Consider the following 15,858-nt stretch of genomic DNA (forward strand, 5'->3'; position numbering starts at 1 on the left):
CCGCCCATGAATAATAGCTATCTTTATGTACTCTAGTTAGTGGCTCAATCAGTATGCCACCTTGGTTAGCTGAGTTTGGTTTGAGACCCACATATAGGGTTTACCTATTCTTTTGTACTAAGAGAGTTCTTTTGGCTTTCACAACTAAGAAGAGGAAAACTGTTTTCAACCTCCACCTTTGTGTATATTCCCCCATTGTGTATGTGAGAAAGCTGCAAGTGAGACTCCTTCCTTCTCTCCCACTCTCTTCACAATGTGTTTGCCCCCATGGTACCTCTTGCAAACATGAGAAACTAGGTCCACACAAAGGCCTAAGATTAATCATTTAACATGCAAGGGAGATAATCATTTGGGGGGGGTCTATCCCATTTTTGTAAACCTTGGCCCTTGGGCACTTTTGCTAGGATGAGATCCTATCCATAGATTTATCCTTGACCATCATGAGATGGCATGTGAAGCTATGTGACTAGATGCACCCTTGACGTAGCAAGAGGCAAACCCTTGAGGGGGGGTATGTTGGGATATGTGTGATCAAGGGCTTGCTAGGTGCATGTGTGCATCCACTAGCAGTCATATGGTTGTGTGTGTGTGTGTGTGTAGAAGAGGCACACTTAGTGCCATAGGCCATGACATAAGTGATGATGTAATGCAAGGCCCCCCACATGGGGTGGTACCTATGATTGTGGAGTTTTTATGATTTAGAAGTTACCTCCTTTGATGTAGGAGAGGTGCCATTGATTTAGGAAACCTCTCTCCATTTCTATAAAAGAGGGATTTTGCTCTCAAATCAATAGAACACCCATTTCAATATGTTATGTGTTCTCACTCCTCTTGCCACAATGCATCTATTCTTCCCCACGTTCCAACAGAGGGCAAGGAAAGCTACATTGTTTTGCCACATTGGTGTACGTAGCTCATAGTAGAGTAGCTTTAATTTCCAATATGATCCAAGCATAGCCAAACATGTATATCTTTCAAGGAACACCCATGAGTCCTCGGTGGGGCTTGCATAGCACGTCTCTGCCGCAAAGAAGGATGTCGATCCCGTGAAGCGGCTCGTCATCGTGATTATGTTTTATCTCTTGCAATCATGAGTCCACCGCAAATAAGGTGTTCAATCCAATGGATATCTCATCTATCACTAACAATTGCACCTCCTTGTACCTTTTAGACAAACTCTACAATTAGTTGGTACATGTCATGCCATGTGGGGAGGTCATCCAGGTACATCAAGTAGAGCTCCTTGAAATGATTTTTGAGATCCTTTGCTTTCTTTTAGTTATTGAAACGAATAATTTTTCCTCGTCTCCTTGTATGCCTTTGTTTGTTGGGTATTGTGTTTTCACTGGCCAAATGCACCAGGCAAACATGCTCATACAACAAGCTCTGTTCCATGTATTTTTTATTATATCATTAAAAAATGGTTAGTCCTCCTACTTGAGTCTAGTGTCTCAAGTTGGGATCGTATCTTCAACAAAAGTGTGCACTCTTCTACTGGGCTCATGTTGACATAATAGAAATCCTTGCTCACACTTGTCAATGGTAACAACAAATAAAGGTAAGCGGCTTGTTGTGCACTTATGTGCTGTGCGTTCAGATCATGTTTCCAATGTTGCGTAAGTGCTCATTTGCAAGGAAGTCATTGCTTAGGCTTGTGGCAAGAGCTTGCTTCATAGCCTCAGTAGCTAACATGGATATTCAATTTGCCTTGAACCCCCATGCGGCAGCATCTTACTGCACATCTTACATGACAAAAATAGACAAAGATATAGTGGGGTTGAGGTTGTTAGTATATAAATCCTTTGGATCTCTTCTCAAGAAAACTGTTGGTCGAGAGATGCTACTACATAATGCAACAATGTACTCCTCTTGCAATCTCGTGATTTGTTGAAAGTATGTATTAGAATCAAGTGTCATTGTAACTTGTTCGACCAAGAAGTTTGAAATGTTCTTGAGGTTTGTTTTGGAGATTCTCGAGTCCACATCATCTGGAAATTGATACATGATATGGGTTCTCATCATGGGTGGGGGGCATGGGAAGCTAAACCTACCAGCTTTGCCTTATCTTTTGCATGTTTTCCAGTGCTTGTGGGTTTGTATTTTCTTTTTCAAAAGGTCAAGGAGAGAGATTTGTATCATGATGTATTGGTCGATGTAGGGCGTGATAACATCATCTACGTGGTGGTAGACTAGAAAACTGGCATGCCTTCACACCATAGCAGCCCGTGGTTATGTTGGCTATCCCTATTTTGGAACTCCATCACAAAGAATTAGTCCATGAGGGGACCCAATATGGAAATAGTAGTGAGCAGTTGTCATAGGATCCGACAGGATTGAATTTTGAAGCCTATTTGAGTGCGATCTTGGTAGGTGACATCTTCTCCTTGTTGCAATGAAGCCAAGCAATCAAGAAAGGGATACCAAAGTTATTATGCAACCGAAAACATGACAAAGAAAGTGGGAGAGCCAATCTGCCTCAACATTGCGAAGAGGCTCTTCTTTGGACGTTGTTTATAATCTATAGATGTGCACAAGCACGTAAAGTCATGATAGATTGGAGGAGCCTCTCAATATTTGTGTCAAAAAGAGTGTATTTTGCTTGAAACTATATTCCCCTTAGTTGCCCCTTGTGCATACAAACCCATGTGGATGATTGCACTTGGCGAACTAGAATCTTCATTGTTTTGAAGAATAGATTGTGTATACAGGTCACAAAACACCTATCTTGGTTTGTTAAATCCCACTTTGCAATCTCCTGGTAATTGTTACATCTCAGGATACATTGAAAATCGAAGCTTTGTATATAGCATTTCCAAAATGAAGTTTTCACAGCCTTTGCTATTTGCATGAAACGCGACGGCGCGTACTTTGATGCAATCATCATGCATTAAGATGATAATATGGAAACCCATTTAAAATCCAAATCCCATGAGAATATGATAATATGCAAACCCCTTAAAATTCAAATCCCATGTATGCTCCCCTTCCTACTCTTTAATTTGTTTTGAAGCCTATTTTTTTGTGTGAATCATAGCCAATGTGAGATGCGCGACACCCGCATGAAATAATACACAAACAATGCACTCGGACCCCTACTAACAAACTAGTTATTTAATTTCCTTTACATGATTATACGCATGTGCATTATGATTAAATTTAGAACTTTATAGTGCCACTTACAATTCCTAAAAAGTTTGTGCTCATATTCAACACAAACACCCCCAAACTCAAGGGCCTTGGTGCCAGCCAATCACAAAGTTGGCTATCCAAATGCACTCCTGATCTTGAAAATAATGGAGTTATCTGAGTATGTCAATCACTGCTTTGCATTTGAGGGCCATGTAGTGGCTAAGTACAAAACTTATAAAGCAAGAGATACAACTTACGCCACGTACATGCGAGTCGACCTCATTGACTCTAAATGTTATGAAACAATTACTCTACATGTTCCCCACAACTATGTTTTCTAGTTAAGGGACATCCTCGATGTAGAGGAATTTTACAGGATAGAGGGCCCTTCGATAGTGAAGAAATGCATCGATGATGGTGGAACCTGTGATGTGTCTCTACGCATCAATGCAACGACCAGTGTCGTCAAAGAAGAGCCTTTTGATGGCACACTTTATCTCATACCCAAAAAAGCAATTAGTGTATACATTCCATGGGTGATGCAACCGATGTAGAATGGGAGAGTTCCTTTCACATCAGTGATGGAAATAATCGCATTTGTGGTTGTAAACATTGATCTTGATAGTCCTACATCGGAACAAATCATTATAGTGGACAAGCCTAACCCAAAGATTGTGCCACAGTAAGTTGCTCCCTTTTGTTCATTCATCGTTCATGAAACATATCCATGCCATATAAGGTGTCATCTTTGTTGTAGTTGTCTTGTGTAGAGGACCGGCGAGCCACTTTGTCATGCTTGATTCAAGAATTTCTCGATGGCCATATTGTGATGTATGTGGCGAGGAACATCGCATACATGCACGCACGACATTTTCTCACTATTTTTTATTTCACTATCCTTGCAGTAGTGCCTGAGGGTAGGCTTCATGAGAGGCTACTTGCCACCTTTACATGGCAAGTTTCTAATCTTGGGTAGGATCAAAAGGTAAGCTCAGGAAGAAATACGGCTGCTTAGTGACTATTGACATTACAATAATAAGTTTGACCATGTTAAATCAAATTCAAATGTGGTTTTGTATCAGTTTTGCAGGTTAATGGAGTGTTGCATTTTATTGATCTAAATGGGCCATCGGTTGAGTTTCAATGTGGCGAGTGTGTGGGCTCCCATGTGAGTTGTGATCTCACTCACCCCTTTTGCTACATGTGTGGAATTGCATAGGACATTCTCTGAATCCCTTCACTTAAAGGCCGTGTGATTCTCCGCGATGGCTTCCATGTGGAAGTGAAGATTCACGGGATGTCCATATGTGGACGATGTGGTTCAGTTATGGTAGCCCTTCATTGAGGATTACACACATAGCGTTGTTGCTACCCGGAGCCTTCTACCGAACTGTCGAGCTTCGGGTGATTTTACTATAAGCAATGTTGGGTCCATCACTACTTTTGATACTCATGTTTAGACACAATGACTATCACCTCCTCGACCAGTTTGTTCACCACAGGCACCTGATGTTGTACATAGCCTTAAATAAATTGTGGTGAAATGATGTACATACTTCCAATCCACGACGGGAGCATACATAGCTTGCAGTAAAACAACTCTTTTTCTCATAGTCACTTGTGAGAGAGTCATGGGATGTTGTAAAGTTTATGAGTATGAATGCATGAGCTATAAGTATTGGCATTATTAACTTCCTTAGGGGACATCTTTGTTGCATCTATTCTGTCTATACACACACCATCCATACTCCCTTGTGCATTTGACTTTGAAGTGAGCAACTCAAGTATTGTGAGCAGGAAACCTGAAAGATCCAAAGCCTGAAGAGCATGTGCACGTAATCCCCTGAGGTGTATGCTTATTTCACACAATGAGTGAGCCACTTATTCAGTTTGTACAGCAGTTGTAGTTGGCAAAAAAGAAAAAGCAAATTGTGTGATAGCACGGACCATGTGCACAATAGGCCCCAAGAGATATGAATCTTTATCATTGTGTGCACGTCGCTCAGACATGTATAGCATCCTTTGATATGAGCACCAAATTCCCTATTTTATTTAGACCATAATCAGAGGTGGCCCAAGTGCACCATTGAAATTAGAAAGTGTACACTAACATTCATTGCTTGGTTGCTTCTTAGCATGATTAACATCAAGCATTTGAGTATCAACAAAGAGCGGCATTAAGAACGAAGACCGATTCCAACATCGACACATACAATCTTGCTTGGGACACAGACTTCATCATGGAGAACAACAACTGCACATACGTCCTTTGCGCAGCATGCTTATTGCTGGGCCAGTCATGAGAGGTAGTGTCCATGACCACCTAATAGAGAGAATTGTGGGACAAATAACACCTTGTCATGATCTCCTTGGAGCACATTCCGCTACTACTAAACCCATGCCTTTGCAGAAGCCATACATATCGTCGGCTCTCCAAAATTCCTCGAACTCAAGAGCCTTATTGCACAATTCCTAGGTATGCATTTTTGACAAGTTCGCTACTACTTTAGCGCTCATTTATTGGAATGAAGCATGCCCACTTGAGAGAGTGGATGTGGGGTCGCTCAACACACAAGCTCGCCACACAATATTTGTAAACAATTGTTGTTGCCCTTCTCTCAGCCCACCATTGATTCCACTCGCAAGGAAGAGGAGGTACACCGCTTGGACAAAGGAGGACAAGGCAAAGCTCATCGAAACACTATGCATCTCTCCCGACCTTACTACGATAGACATAGCATCCCAATTCCAAAAGGAGCATCCTCACGAGCGGTACTCTTTAAGTGTTTTTTGCAGCAAGGTTTATGGGTTATGGGCATTCTCCTCTCGCCCAAGTATCAATGAAGCTGCTCCATCACAGGTAGGTATATCGAGCATAGCCCCCCACACCGTGGGAACACAAACAGGTATAGAATATGGAATCATTGCACAATGCACCAAGGGGTCACAAAAAAGAAAGAGAACCATTGCAGATAATAAATTGTCATACAACAAGACGGTGGAAGACACTCCAAGCTTCCCATGCGCATGTTGCGGCAATGAAGCTTCAAAAAGTAATGTCCCACAATCAAGGCCCTTTTTGAAAATGCAAGTGCGCCCCATTGCAAAATGAACATTTCATTTTTTCAAACTACTTAAACCAAGTACGGAGACAAGTAACACTAAAGTTCTGGTCGGAGAACATGGCTCTGGGCGTCAAAAACCACCTACTACCTAGGTTCCTTTCGGATAATGCAATAGTTTTGGTTGCAATCAAATGAAGTCTACAGTGCACACACAACTACATGAGTGGGCTTGTTCAGCCCACAGCAACAATACACATGAGCTTCTAGGTGAAGTGGTTATGCATAATATTTTTAAATATCATGGCAAGCCTAATTCTATCATGAGTGATAGAGACCCTCGCATGACCAGCATCTTTTGGTAGGGACTTTTTGAGAATATGGGCACTAGTTTTTAGTTTTCTTCTGCTTTTCATCCACAGATAGATGGGCAATCGGAGGAGGCCAATTCCACAGCGTTGGATTTGCTTAAATGCTATGTTTTGGAGCACCAATCACACAGTGGGAGAAATTTTTACCGTTGGTTGAATATGCATGTAATAACACGGTGCATTCTTCTACGGTAAATCTCCATCGGAGACAGTGGAAGGCACCCATAAGATTCCACCCATCAAAGATAAATATTTTGAGGCTGATAAGAATGTGGAATACTTGGATATAGCTTATCAGAAGGTGAAGCAAGCACTTCAGCGGCGGTCACTGGATAAGCAAAAGAGAACAACAAACAAACACCATCGTGAAGTTGATATTAAAGAAGGTGATTATGTCTTGCTGCATTTTCAGAAGGCAAGGCTAAAAAGTACAAGGGGTCATACATGGCTTTTTCCTAAGTTGAGTATGAGGTATTATGGGCCTTTTAAGGTAACTGAGAGGATCAATAATGTAGCATTTTAATTACAGTTGCTTGATCATTGGAGGATTCACAATGCTTTCCATGTGAGTCTTCTCAGGCATTTTCAAGGTGATGTGCCTGAGGATCTTCTTTGGGAGATGCAACCAGAGGTAGAAGAGTTGGACAAAATTCTGATACCCAACCAGATTCTAGCACATCAGGAAAGAAAGGTAAAAGGTAAAGTTATTGGACTTGTCACTGAGCATTTTTAAAGATAAGTGCTACGAAGATCTAGCATTCCCAACATTGTACTATGGCCACCTGCATGCGTACAAAGTTTCGAAATAAACAAGCTACCAAGAGATTGCAAAGTGGAAGCTGATGAATGAGGACAAACAATTTGCTACTGGCATAGAGAACTTGTTCTTCAAAACAATGAAGATTCTCGTGCGACAAATTCTTTCATCGACATGGGTATAGATGCACAAAGGGAAACTAAGGGGGACAACATTGCATGCCAGGGATGCATTAGTCAACACAAACATAGAGAGGTTGTTGCAATCAAATTTTGGTTACTACAACTTCACATGCTTACATACATCTGTGAATTACTTGTAAACATCAACTAAAGAGGGAATTATTCGCAATGGTTCACCAGCTTGGGCCGCCTACCTTCTTTATCACTTTTTTGGTTGTAGAGATGTTGTGGCAACCCTACTACGGTGCTTATCCAAACTACAAGACCCTCTATGGCGAGCCTCATACAGTGGGACACAAAATGACATCTGTGGCATGATTCAATCAGACCCCATAACAGCAGCCCGCTATTACGCCCACAAATTCCAAGCTATGAAGTGCTTGCTGAAGAAATACAATGCAATATTAGGAACAATTGTGGACTCCTTATTTGTTACAGAGTTCCAAAATAGAGGGAGCCAACATGATCATGGTTTGATATGGAGCGTTGATGCACCCATATATGGGTCCTCAGAAAACAGTGTCATCAAAGCATTCATTGACAACTACATCACAACTGATGCATCACTACTAACTAAGACATTCAAACCCATAGGCATTAAAAAAAATTGCAGGAAACAAAGCACAACTTGCAAGTTCGGGTTTCCATGACCACCCATGATGACGACATGAATTCTCAAGCCTCGCAGCGGCGAACAATTGGTGTCCTACAAGGTGAAAAAGGAGACAAATCACTTCCTTCCTGATGCCGTCATCAACATTAACACTCGACTTCAATGCGCTCTTGTGAGAGCTTGGAATGTCGAATGATAAGTACATACTTGCACTATGAAGCGGAATCACACAGGTAACAATATTCTTGAAGAGGCAACCACTAATAGCTTCAATTCTATGGTGTCGAAGTTATGGCAAGCAAACACAAGCATTCAACTTATATTGAACCCTCATGGCGGGGCATCGTATTGATTATCGTACATCACCGAGAACGATAAAGAAACAACCAATGATGCCCAAGAAGCTCTTATATCAAGCATGCAAAGCAATGGATCGACGAATGAGCACATTAAAAAGATTGGGAATGCTATACTCAATACACAACACATCAACGCACAGCAAGCTGCCTACCTATGCCTATCACTACCTCTCACAAGCGCAATTAGGCAGTTCTACTACATTAACACAAGCGCCCTTGGTGAGCCTACATTGCTACTAAAAAGACGAGGAAAACTTCAACAAATGGAGTCTCACAGTACCAACATCTTCTTTGACGACATTGTCACCAAGTACATCCACCTCAAGTCCATGCTCCATCACATTTGCCTGGCAACTTTCACCAGTGAGCACACGGTCCCTTCCACCTAGAACATGCGAGGAGGCGAGGCCAGATTATACAGAACTTTCAACAATTACAACAAAACCAAAGACCCTGAAAAACAGTGCAGGCAGCAGTGCCCGCCTTTCCATCTATGATAGCATGCCCTCTCTACTACGAACCTAACTTGGCATGACATGTATAACTCACATGTGGCGAAGATCACAGCTAACTGCCAATGTTTGATAAGATCTCGTCATGCACAACATTCTCTACAAACACTGCTTCTGCTACTACAAGTTCTACATCATCTTCTAGCATGAATGCTACGAATGAGATTTGACCCTCATTCAACCTTGGGAAAGAGATGGACCTCCATAACAATACATCATCCACATACTAACTGCAACAATGCAAGAGCAATGCAACATCGGTTTCATGCCCAATGAAGAGTTCTATGCATCGATCTATGAGTTAAACAAACAACAAAAGCACATCTTGGATGATATCATGCTTAAGAACCTCGAGGCTACAACCACAAACTAGATTTCATCTGTTTCTCTCAAGGGATGTAGGAATAAGGAAAACATTCATGTTGATGCTTTTGGTCTACTGACACAATCAAACATTAGATGTCAAGCTCCCAAAGGTGTTGCTCCTTGCCTACACTGGAAGGGCTACACACGTAATGCGTGGAATGGCCATACACTCATCCTTGCATCTCCTGCTTTTGACATCTGCAAACACTGCCCTATCGGCTTAGAAACTACAGAAACGTGGAGCTCGTGGTCATTGATGAGATATCCTGGGTCAGAGTCAACACGTTTGTCGTCACAGACTTGTGCTTGCACGAGATCAAGCACAACCATGACAAACTCTTCGGCAGAGTTGATGTATTGCTCTCTGGTGACTTGTACTAGGCCAAACCCACAAAAGACTCCTCGATATTTCTGGAGAAATCCATCGGATCCTTTTGGAGGTCACACATCCTCTACTACCAGCTAGATATTCCCATGCACCAAAAAAATAGGGCATTCCTAGCTTTGTTAAATTATAGAATCAGAATTGGGCAGCAAACCGATATTGGCCTGAACATTCTGAACATCCACCACCTTAGACAACCGCCATTCCAACATACTGTGTCACACCTTTTCTACAGAAATGCTTCAAAAAATAAGCGCAATGATTATGTCTTCAACACACTCGATACACAGCCAAATATATTACAAGCCACATACATTAGGCACAAATCATGCAGCAAATCCCTAAGCATCCTTGCAGACCCAAGGTTGACGAGACTAGGCTACACAAAGAATTGAGACTCAAAGAAGGGATGATTATTGAAATCTATTTTGGCAACCTCGCCAATTAGGAAAGAAGGGAACTCATTTTCCCTCTAAGAAATTCACTATTTACCTATTTTTGTTGCACTCAAAATATGGGAAATGCCATAAAATACGGATACTTACTGCAAAAAAGGCAGTCTAGCACCCAAGCTTCACATTAAATGTATATATAAGATCCTTGATTTTCTATGCAGTATTTGATTATCAGTGGGCCAAAACCCCCAAATCGACCCTGGAGACACAGAAAACCGACGCCCGAAGGCTCGAAAAAGGGCAAAAATGTCCGAAACGGGGAATTTGCACAAAAATGTGATTTGGCCAACTGGCACTGTCGGTTTCTTGAACTTCACATTCTCTTAGTGGTCTTGACATGGCTATGGGGACACTGCCACTTGTGTAATTCTTGAAGTACTCCGGCACTTCTCATAGCCATGCCAAAGAATCTGAAGTTCAAGAAACCAATAGTGCCAGCTGGCCAAATCGCGTTTTTGTGCTAATCCCCCATTCCAAGCATTTTTTTCCTTTTTCGAGCCTCCGGGTGTCGGTTTTCGGCGTCTCTAGGGTCGATTTGGGGGTTTTGGCCCTCTCCGAACGCGTTAGCAATGTCAGAATCATCAAATACTGCACAAAAAATCATCTTTTGAAGATCACGTATGTCAGACATAATAAAAGAAAAAGATTTTGAATATGACTTATTTTATACTTTTACATGGTTTTTGGTATTTTTCCAACGTTACATTGGCCCTCTTTTGATTGGTCAAGAGCCTATTTTTCTAAACCCTAAAAGGCCCCAAAATGAGCTCCTTTTTTTCCTAATATGATACCAACAATGGGATGGTGAATGGTATAGATGCCGTCTTCAAAGATAGTAGCCAACGAATCAAAACCTCCAGTCATTTGGATCAAGTTCAGCAACTCGCGAATAGGAACAAAAGCACAGAGCGACAACAAGTTTATGTACAAACAAGGGACACCGCAACGATGGACTCCCATTCTACAAGTTATCCGAGAGCTCTAAGTTGCAAGAAAGAACCACCTCAATAACATCACACGTAAGCAATTCCCCGTACAACCAGCAGCTACCCGTACAGTACACCGCTCGCAAGGTCTAACCATGGAAGAGGTTGCATTTGATCCATCATGCATCAAGATGCACGGTGTTTACAGTACTGTTTCTCGTGTCCGTGAGCCCTCCAAACTCTTCCTTCTCTCCAAGTTGGAACACAATAGACCCAATGGTCCAACAAGAGGTCGAACGACTAAGACGTGATTGCAAATGGGGATTCGAACACAACGGCTTCACTAATGAAGCACCCGGAACAAATACGCTCCAATGTCTAAACACAAGGTCTTTGCCTTATGACGGTTCTCTAACTGCAAGAGACAAGAGTCAAGGATGCCGATCCAGTGCACATTCCGGCATTTTGACACGCTTCCATCGATAGTGGCCTCGATATTGCAACCTACTACAAAGACTCGCTCTACCTCGTCCACCGAATCGATAGCTCAATACAGAAGTATCAGTGCTTGCTCACGATCTTCCGTACGAAACAACACGGTGAATTTGCAATCATTAATCTGTACAAAGCTTCTACCTCAAGGTCTGCAAAATGTACTCTTACAGATCCCCCCCCACAATACTCACATATGCAATGGGAGACTTCAGCGTAGACTACAATACGTCCTGCAATGCAAAACAACTACTGCAAGACTTTATGTCACACTACAATCTCACAGAACTAATTACACACCCGTAATAGTCTATGGATCTAGCCATAGACTATTATGAGTGTGTAATTAGTTTACCTTCCACTATATCTGGACTAACCTGACGTTCCCCCAACCCAAAACGGGAACAAACTTTGTCTATTGGTCAGACCACTACCTACTTTTCACGACGTTGGATTCCATCTAACTACAAACTCGTCTCAGCAACATTAAAACAAGAATAAAACACTTGCTTCTTTCAAACACATGGCTTGCATACTATGTGTCGACCTCCCTAGAGGCCCTGCATGATAAATCTGCCAGGGCCACATACCTACACTTCCACGACCAAACAACACCGCAGCACCAACCACTGGCAGGCCACGTGGATAATCACATTTGTGTGAACACACCGCCCTACCCTTAACGTGGAGTGTGTGGACCGTTTGCCTCGTTTTAGAAACTTAGGCACCTCAATGATGCTATTTCTGTAGCAACTCATACGACTGATCTAAGTGTACTCGCCTTTCGAGACGCTGAATCTGAAATGATCTTTCTTAGTCTTTAAGCAACCATGCGTCGTTTGTGCTTGGTTTACCTATGCTGGCTGTCCATCTCTGCCTTTGCAAGTAGAGATATTGGTCATGCAGCTGATGCAGGCTCCATACCTTCAACTTACCAGGGTGGTTTCCTCGCCATGCCCACGGGAGCTAAAGATATTAAATCTGAAACAGGAACTAGATGGGCCATTCTGATTGCAGGGTCTGCAGGCTATGGGAACTATCGGCATCAGGTTGGCACGATGTGCATTGTTTGTTGCATGCCATTTCCTCTCGCTTAGAATTCCAGCTTATAATTCCCACGAGAGGGAATTCGACATTTTGCAGGCCGACGTCTGCCATGCTTACCAACTCTTGAGACGAGGCGGGCTGGAGGAGGAGCATATTGTAGTTTTCATGTACGATGATATTGCTAGTAGTTCTGCGAATCCTCGCCCTGGCGTGATTATCAACAATCCGGAGGGAAAAGATGTATACTCTGGAGTTCCCAAGGTGAGATGGGAAAGATTATTGTGAGGTCGAGTTGCTGTAAAATTCCTTTGTTTTCATGAGTCCTGTACTGTGTCGAATTTTTTGTTTTTTTTATCGACCCACCAATTCGTGAAATTATCTTTCTTTCTGATAATACTTATAAGGACTACACGGGAGACAACGTCACAGTAAGCAACTTTATAGCTGCATTCCTTGGAAATAAGAGCGGTCTAACTGGTGGCAGCGGGAAGGTGATCGACAGTGGACCGGATGATCATATCTTCATGTTCTATTCCGACCACGGAGGTCCTGGAGTACTCGGTGCGTCTGCAATGTAATGGGATCGTTCAGTTATATCTTTCGTCGTTCAAATTTGTTTTGTGATGCATGACCTTCTCTTCTCATTTTTACTGGTTAGCGTAGATCGGCACCTGCGCTTCCATATTGTTGAGCTGTAGGTGCGTGGGTGGTGGGTCGGGCTCACTTGTAGTCCTATGAATTGCGGAAGCTCAGCTCAGCTGAAGAAGTCATATGTGCAGTTTGCAGTTAGCATCTTTCTTATTAGCTCCTCTTCCTTCCTCTGTTTTTCCTACTGGAATGGATAGCATCGACTGCACTGTTCTGTTTTTGACGAGGGGATCCACAGTGTCAACTCATTTAATGTTTAATCTGGAATTCTTCTCATTCACCCCCTTGGTTCCTTTTAGGAATGCCGACCAATCCTAACCTTTTTGCAAATGATCTACTAGAAGCTTTCAAAATGAAGCATGAAGCTCGAGGCTACAAAGAAATGGTACTTCAGATTCGTTTGTTCTGTTTTATGTTGTATATTCTTCCTTGAGTTGCTTCAGTTACAACTTTAGCATGCTTTGCAAGCAGGTAGTTTATATTGAAGCCTGTGAAAGCGGAAGCATTTTTGAGGGCCTCCTCCCAAATGATCTGAGCATATATGCAACCACTGCTTCAAACGCTGATGAGAGCAGCTGGGGCACTTATTGTCCTGGCATGGTACCTCCGCCGCCTCCTGAATATATTACCTGCCTTGGAGATCTTTACAGTGTATCTTGGATGGAAGACAGGTCAGATCGATTACACGATTTATCTAAAACTATGAAACTAGCTGAAAACTTGACCATACTAATTTATACAGCCTTGGATAGATGCTGTACGATTTTTTAAAGCTGCACTCAGCTAATTTCCTAACCATCTCTCGTTTTATCCAGCGAGGCTCACAACTTGAAGGAGGAGTCGCTCAAGGATCAATACGATACGGTAATAGGCATACATGATGTTTGAATGCTTGAATGATCTTTTTCTGTGCCTGCAGGACTTACATAGATTGCATTACTAACCACAGGTAAAGATGCGGACATCAAATTACAATACATACACGTCAGGATCCCACGTGATGCAATATGGTGATTTGGAGATAAGTCGTGAAAAGGTTTGTGTCTACATGGGCAATAACCCTTCTAATCAGAGCTCTACTGGCCTGCAAACTATTGAAGAAAGGGAAGATGTGGGTACAAAGCAAAGAGATGCAGTTCTTCTCTATCTCTGGCAGAAGGTAACTTGTTGTCAAACCCCCATATTAAATAGAGTACGTTGTCTTGTCAGACTATCAACTTTGTTTTACTCACCATTAGCATCATCTACCGCTAATCTACCAGGCCTTAACGATGTCACATAATCGGTCTTACATGTAACGTTCCTTTTCCCTCTTCAAAAGTGTCCACGGTGGTGAAGTTTAGCACAGTTCAATTACCTGCTCGGTGCTAACATGTTCGTAACATTGCTTAAAAGTTTAGATTTTAGCATTGTTTTAGTATACATGATTCAAGGCGTGCAATATTTCCAGCTGTTCTTTTGCTACATCTATGCAGTATGAGAGGGCCCATGAAGACTCAAATGCAAAGCTGGCAGCTCAGCAAGAGTTGTTCGAGGAACTAGCATACAGGAACCATTTGGACAGAAGCATCCGGCTGGTAGGAGAACTTATTTTTGGACACGAGAAAGGATCGCTTATTTTGAATGAGATAAGGCCGCCTGGACAACCACTGGTAGATAACTGGGGCTGTTTGAAAGCTATGGTGAGTAGCTTCCTAGGAAATGAAGTATCTTAATGCCACGCATTATCCATTTGAGATGCTGAATAGCTTCACGTGGAACTTGGCTCTCTACTTTTTCTTGTGCTAGGTCCGAACATTCGAGGCTCGATGTGGATCATTGGCAGGGTATGGCTTGCGGCATATGAGGCGGCTCGCAAATATTTGTAATGCAGGAATCAATGTGGGTGAAATGGAAATGGCTTCTGCGGAGGCATGTGCTTATATCGATAGCCAGATGCCACTGGGTCGAATGAGGCCGGGTAAGATAGGCTTCGGTGCCTGAAAAACTTGAAGATGCAATCTCTTAATTTCGAGATCTGTGCACATGAATCCATTGATGAGCAGTTTCCCCATGGTGTGTCGAATTGAGACTTGCGCTAACAAATCTTTGAGCTTTCCTTGTCTCCAAAATTTCACTTAGATTTTAACTTTAAATACTATTGTGTGGACCCATGCCTTGTCGCTAGAGGGCATTATTTTGGCGGGTGTGGAACGAGAGGGGATTGCTTTACCATCCAAACATCGAAATGGAGGTGTAAGGGGGTAATAATTTATTTTTGGGGATACTACCTTTTCAATAAGATAATATCACAAGAGTTGTGTTCATGATACGTAGAGCATGGTCGATGTTAACTTTTGTAGTAAGGTGCTTGTGCGAGCAGTTCGAGTAATCTTGCTTTAGAAATATCTTGTTCAATATGGAAATGTTAGACAGCAGGACTTGAAAACATTGAGTTTCTAACAGAGTATGCGCAACGAGCAACAGAAAGTACCTACACATGTGATATCTATTGAGCTTCACATTAGAGAGACTTCCCTGCTAGGTTCTTTTGATCACCATCCTTTGGACTTAG

General features: G+C 42.3%; 1 protein-coding gene across 1 annotated transcript; it reads left to right on the forward strand.

Moving 5' to 3' along the window:
* Nucleotides 1–12,539: 12,539 nt before the first annotated feature.
* On the forward strand, nt 12,540–15,343 carry LOC147880778 (vacuolar-processing enzyme-like). Its single transcript, XM_087370535.1, has 9 exons — nt 12,540–12,658; nt 12,753–12,917; nt 13,061–13,217; nt 13,604–13,689; nt 13,776–13,975; nt 14,120–14,168; nt 14,254–14,463; nt 14,780–14,986; nt 15,093–15,343. Exons 1-9 carry the CDS (start codon nt 12,563–12,565, stop codon nt 15,285–15,287), a joined length of 1,365 nt encoding a protein of 454 aa, XP_087226661.1. The 5' UTR covers nt 12,540–12,562; the 3' UTR covers nt 15,288–15,343.
* The last annotated feature ends 515 nt before the right edge of the window (nt 15,344–15,858 follow it).

The sequence above is a fragment of the Dipteris shenzhenensis genome, chromosome 32 (assembly GCF_047967505.1).
Source record: "Dipteris shenzhenensis isolate YYH24624 ecotype China chromosome 32, Dip_SZ_1.0, whole genome shotgun sequence".
Classification (NCBI taxonomy): domain Eukaryota; kingdom Viridiplantae; phylum Streptophyta; class Polypodiopsida; order Gleicheniales; family Dipteridaceae; genus Dipteris; species Dipteris shenzhenensis.

Bases quoted from the DNA above. Each gene is read 5' to 3' on its own strand.
- LOC147880778 (XM_087370535.1), top strand. From the start codon at position 12,563: ATGCCCACGGGAGCTAAAGATATTAAATCTGAAACAGGAACTAGATGG. The intron at 12,918-13,060 runs GTGAGATGGGAA...AATACTTATAAG, and splicing joins TATACTCTGGAGTTCCCAAG to GACTACACGGGAGACAACGT. The intron at 13,690-13,775 runs GTACTTCAGATT...CTTTGCAAGCAG, and splicing joins CTCGAGGCTACAAAGAAATG to GTAGTTTATATTGAAGCCTG.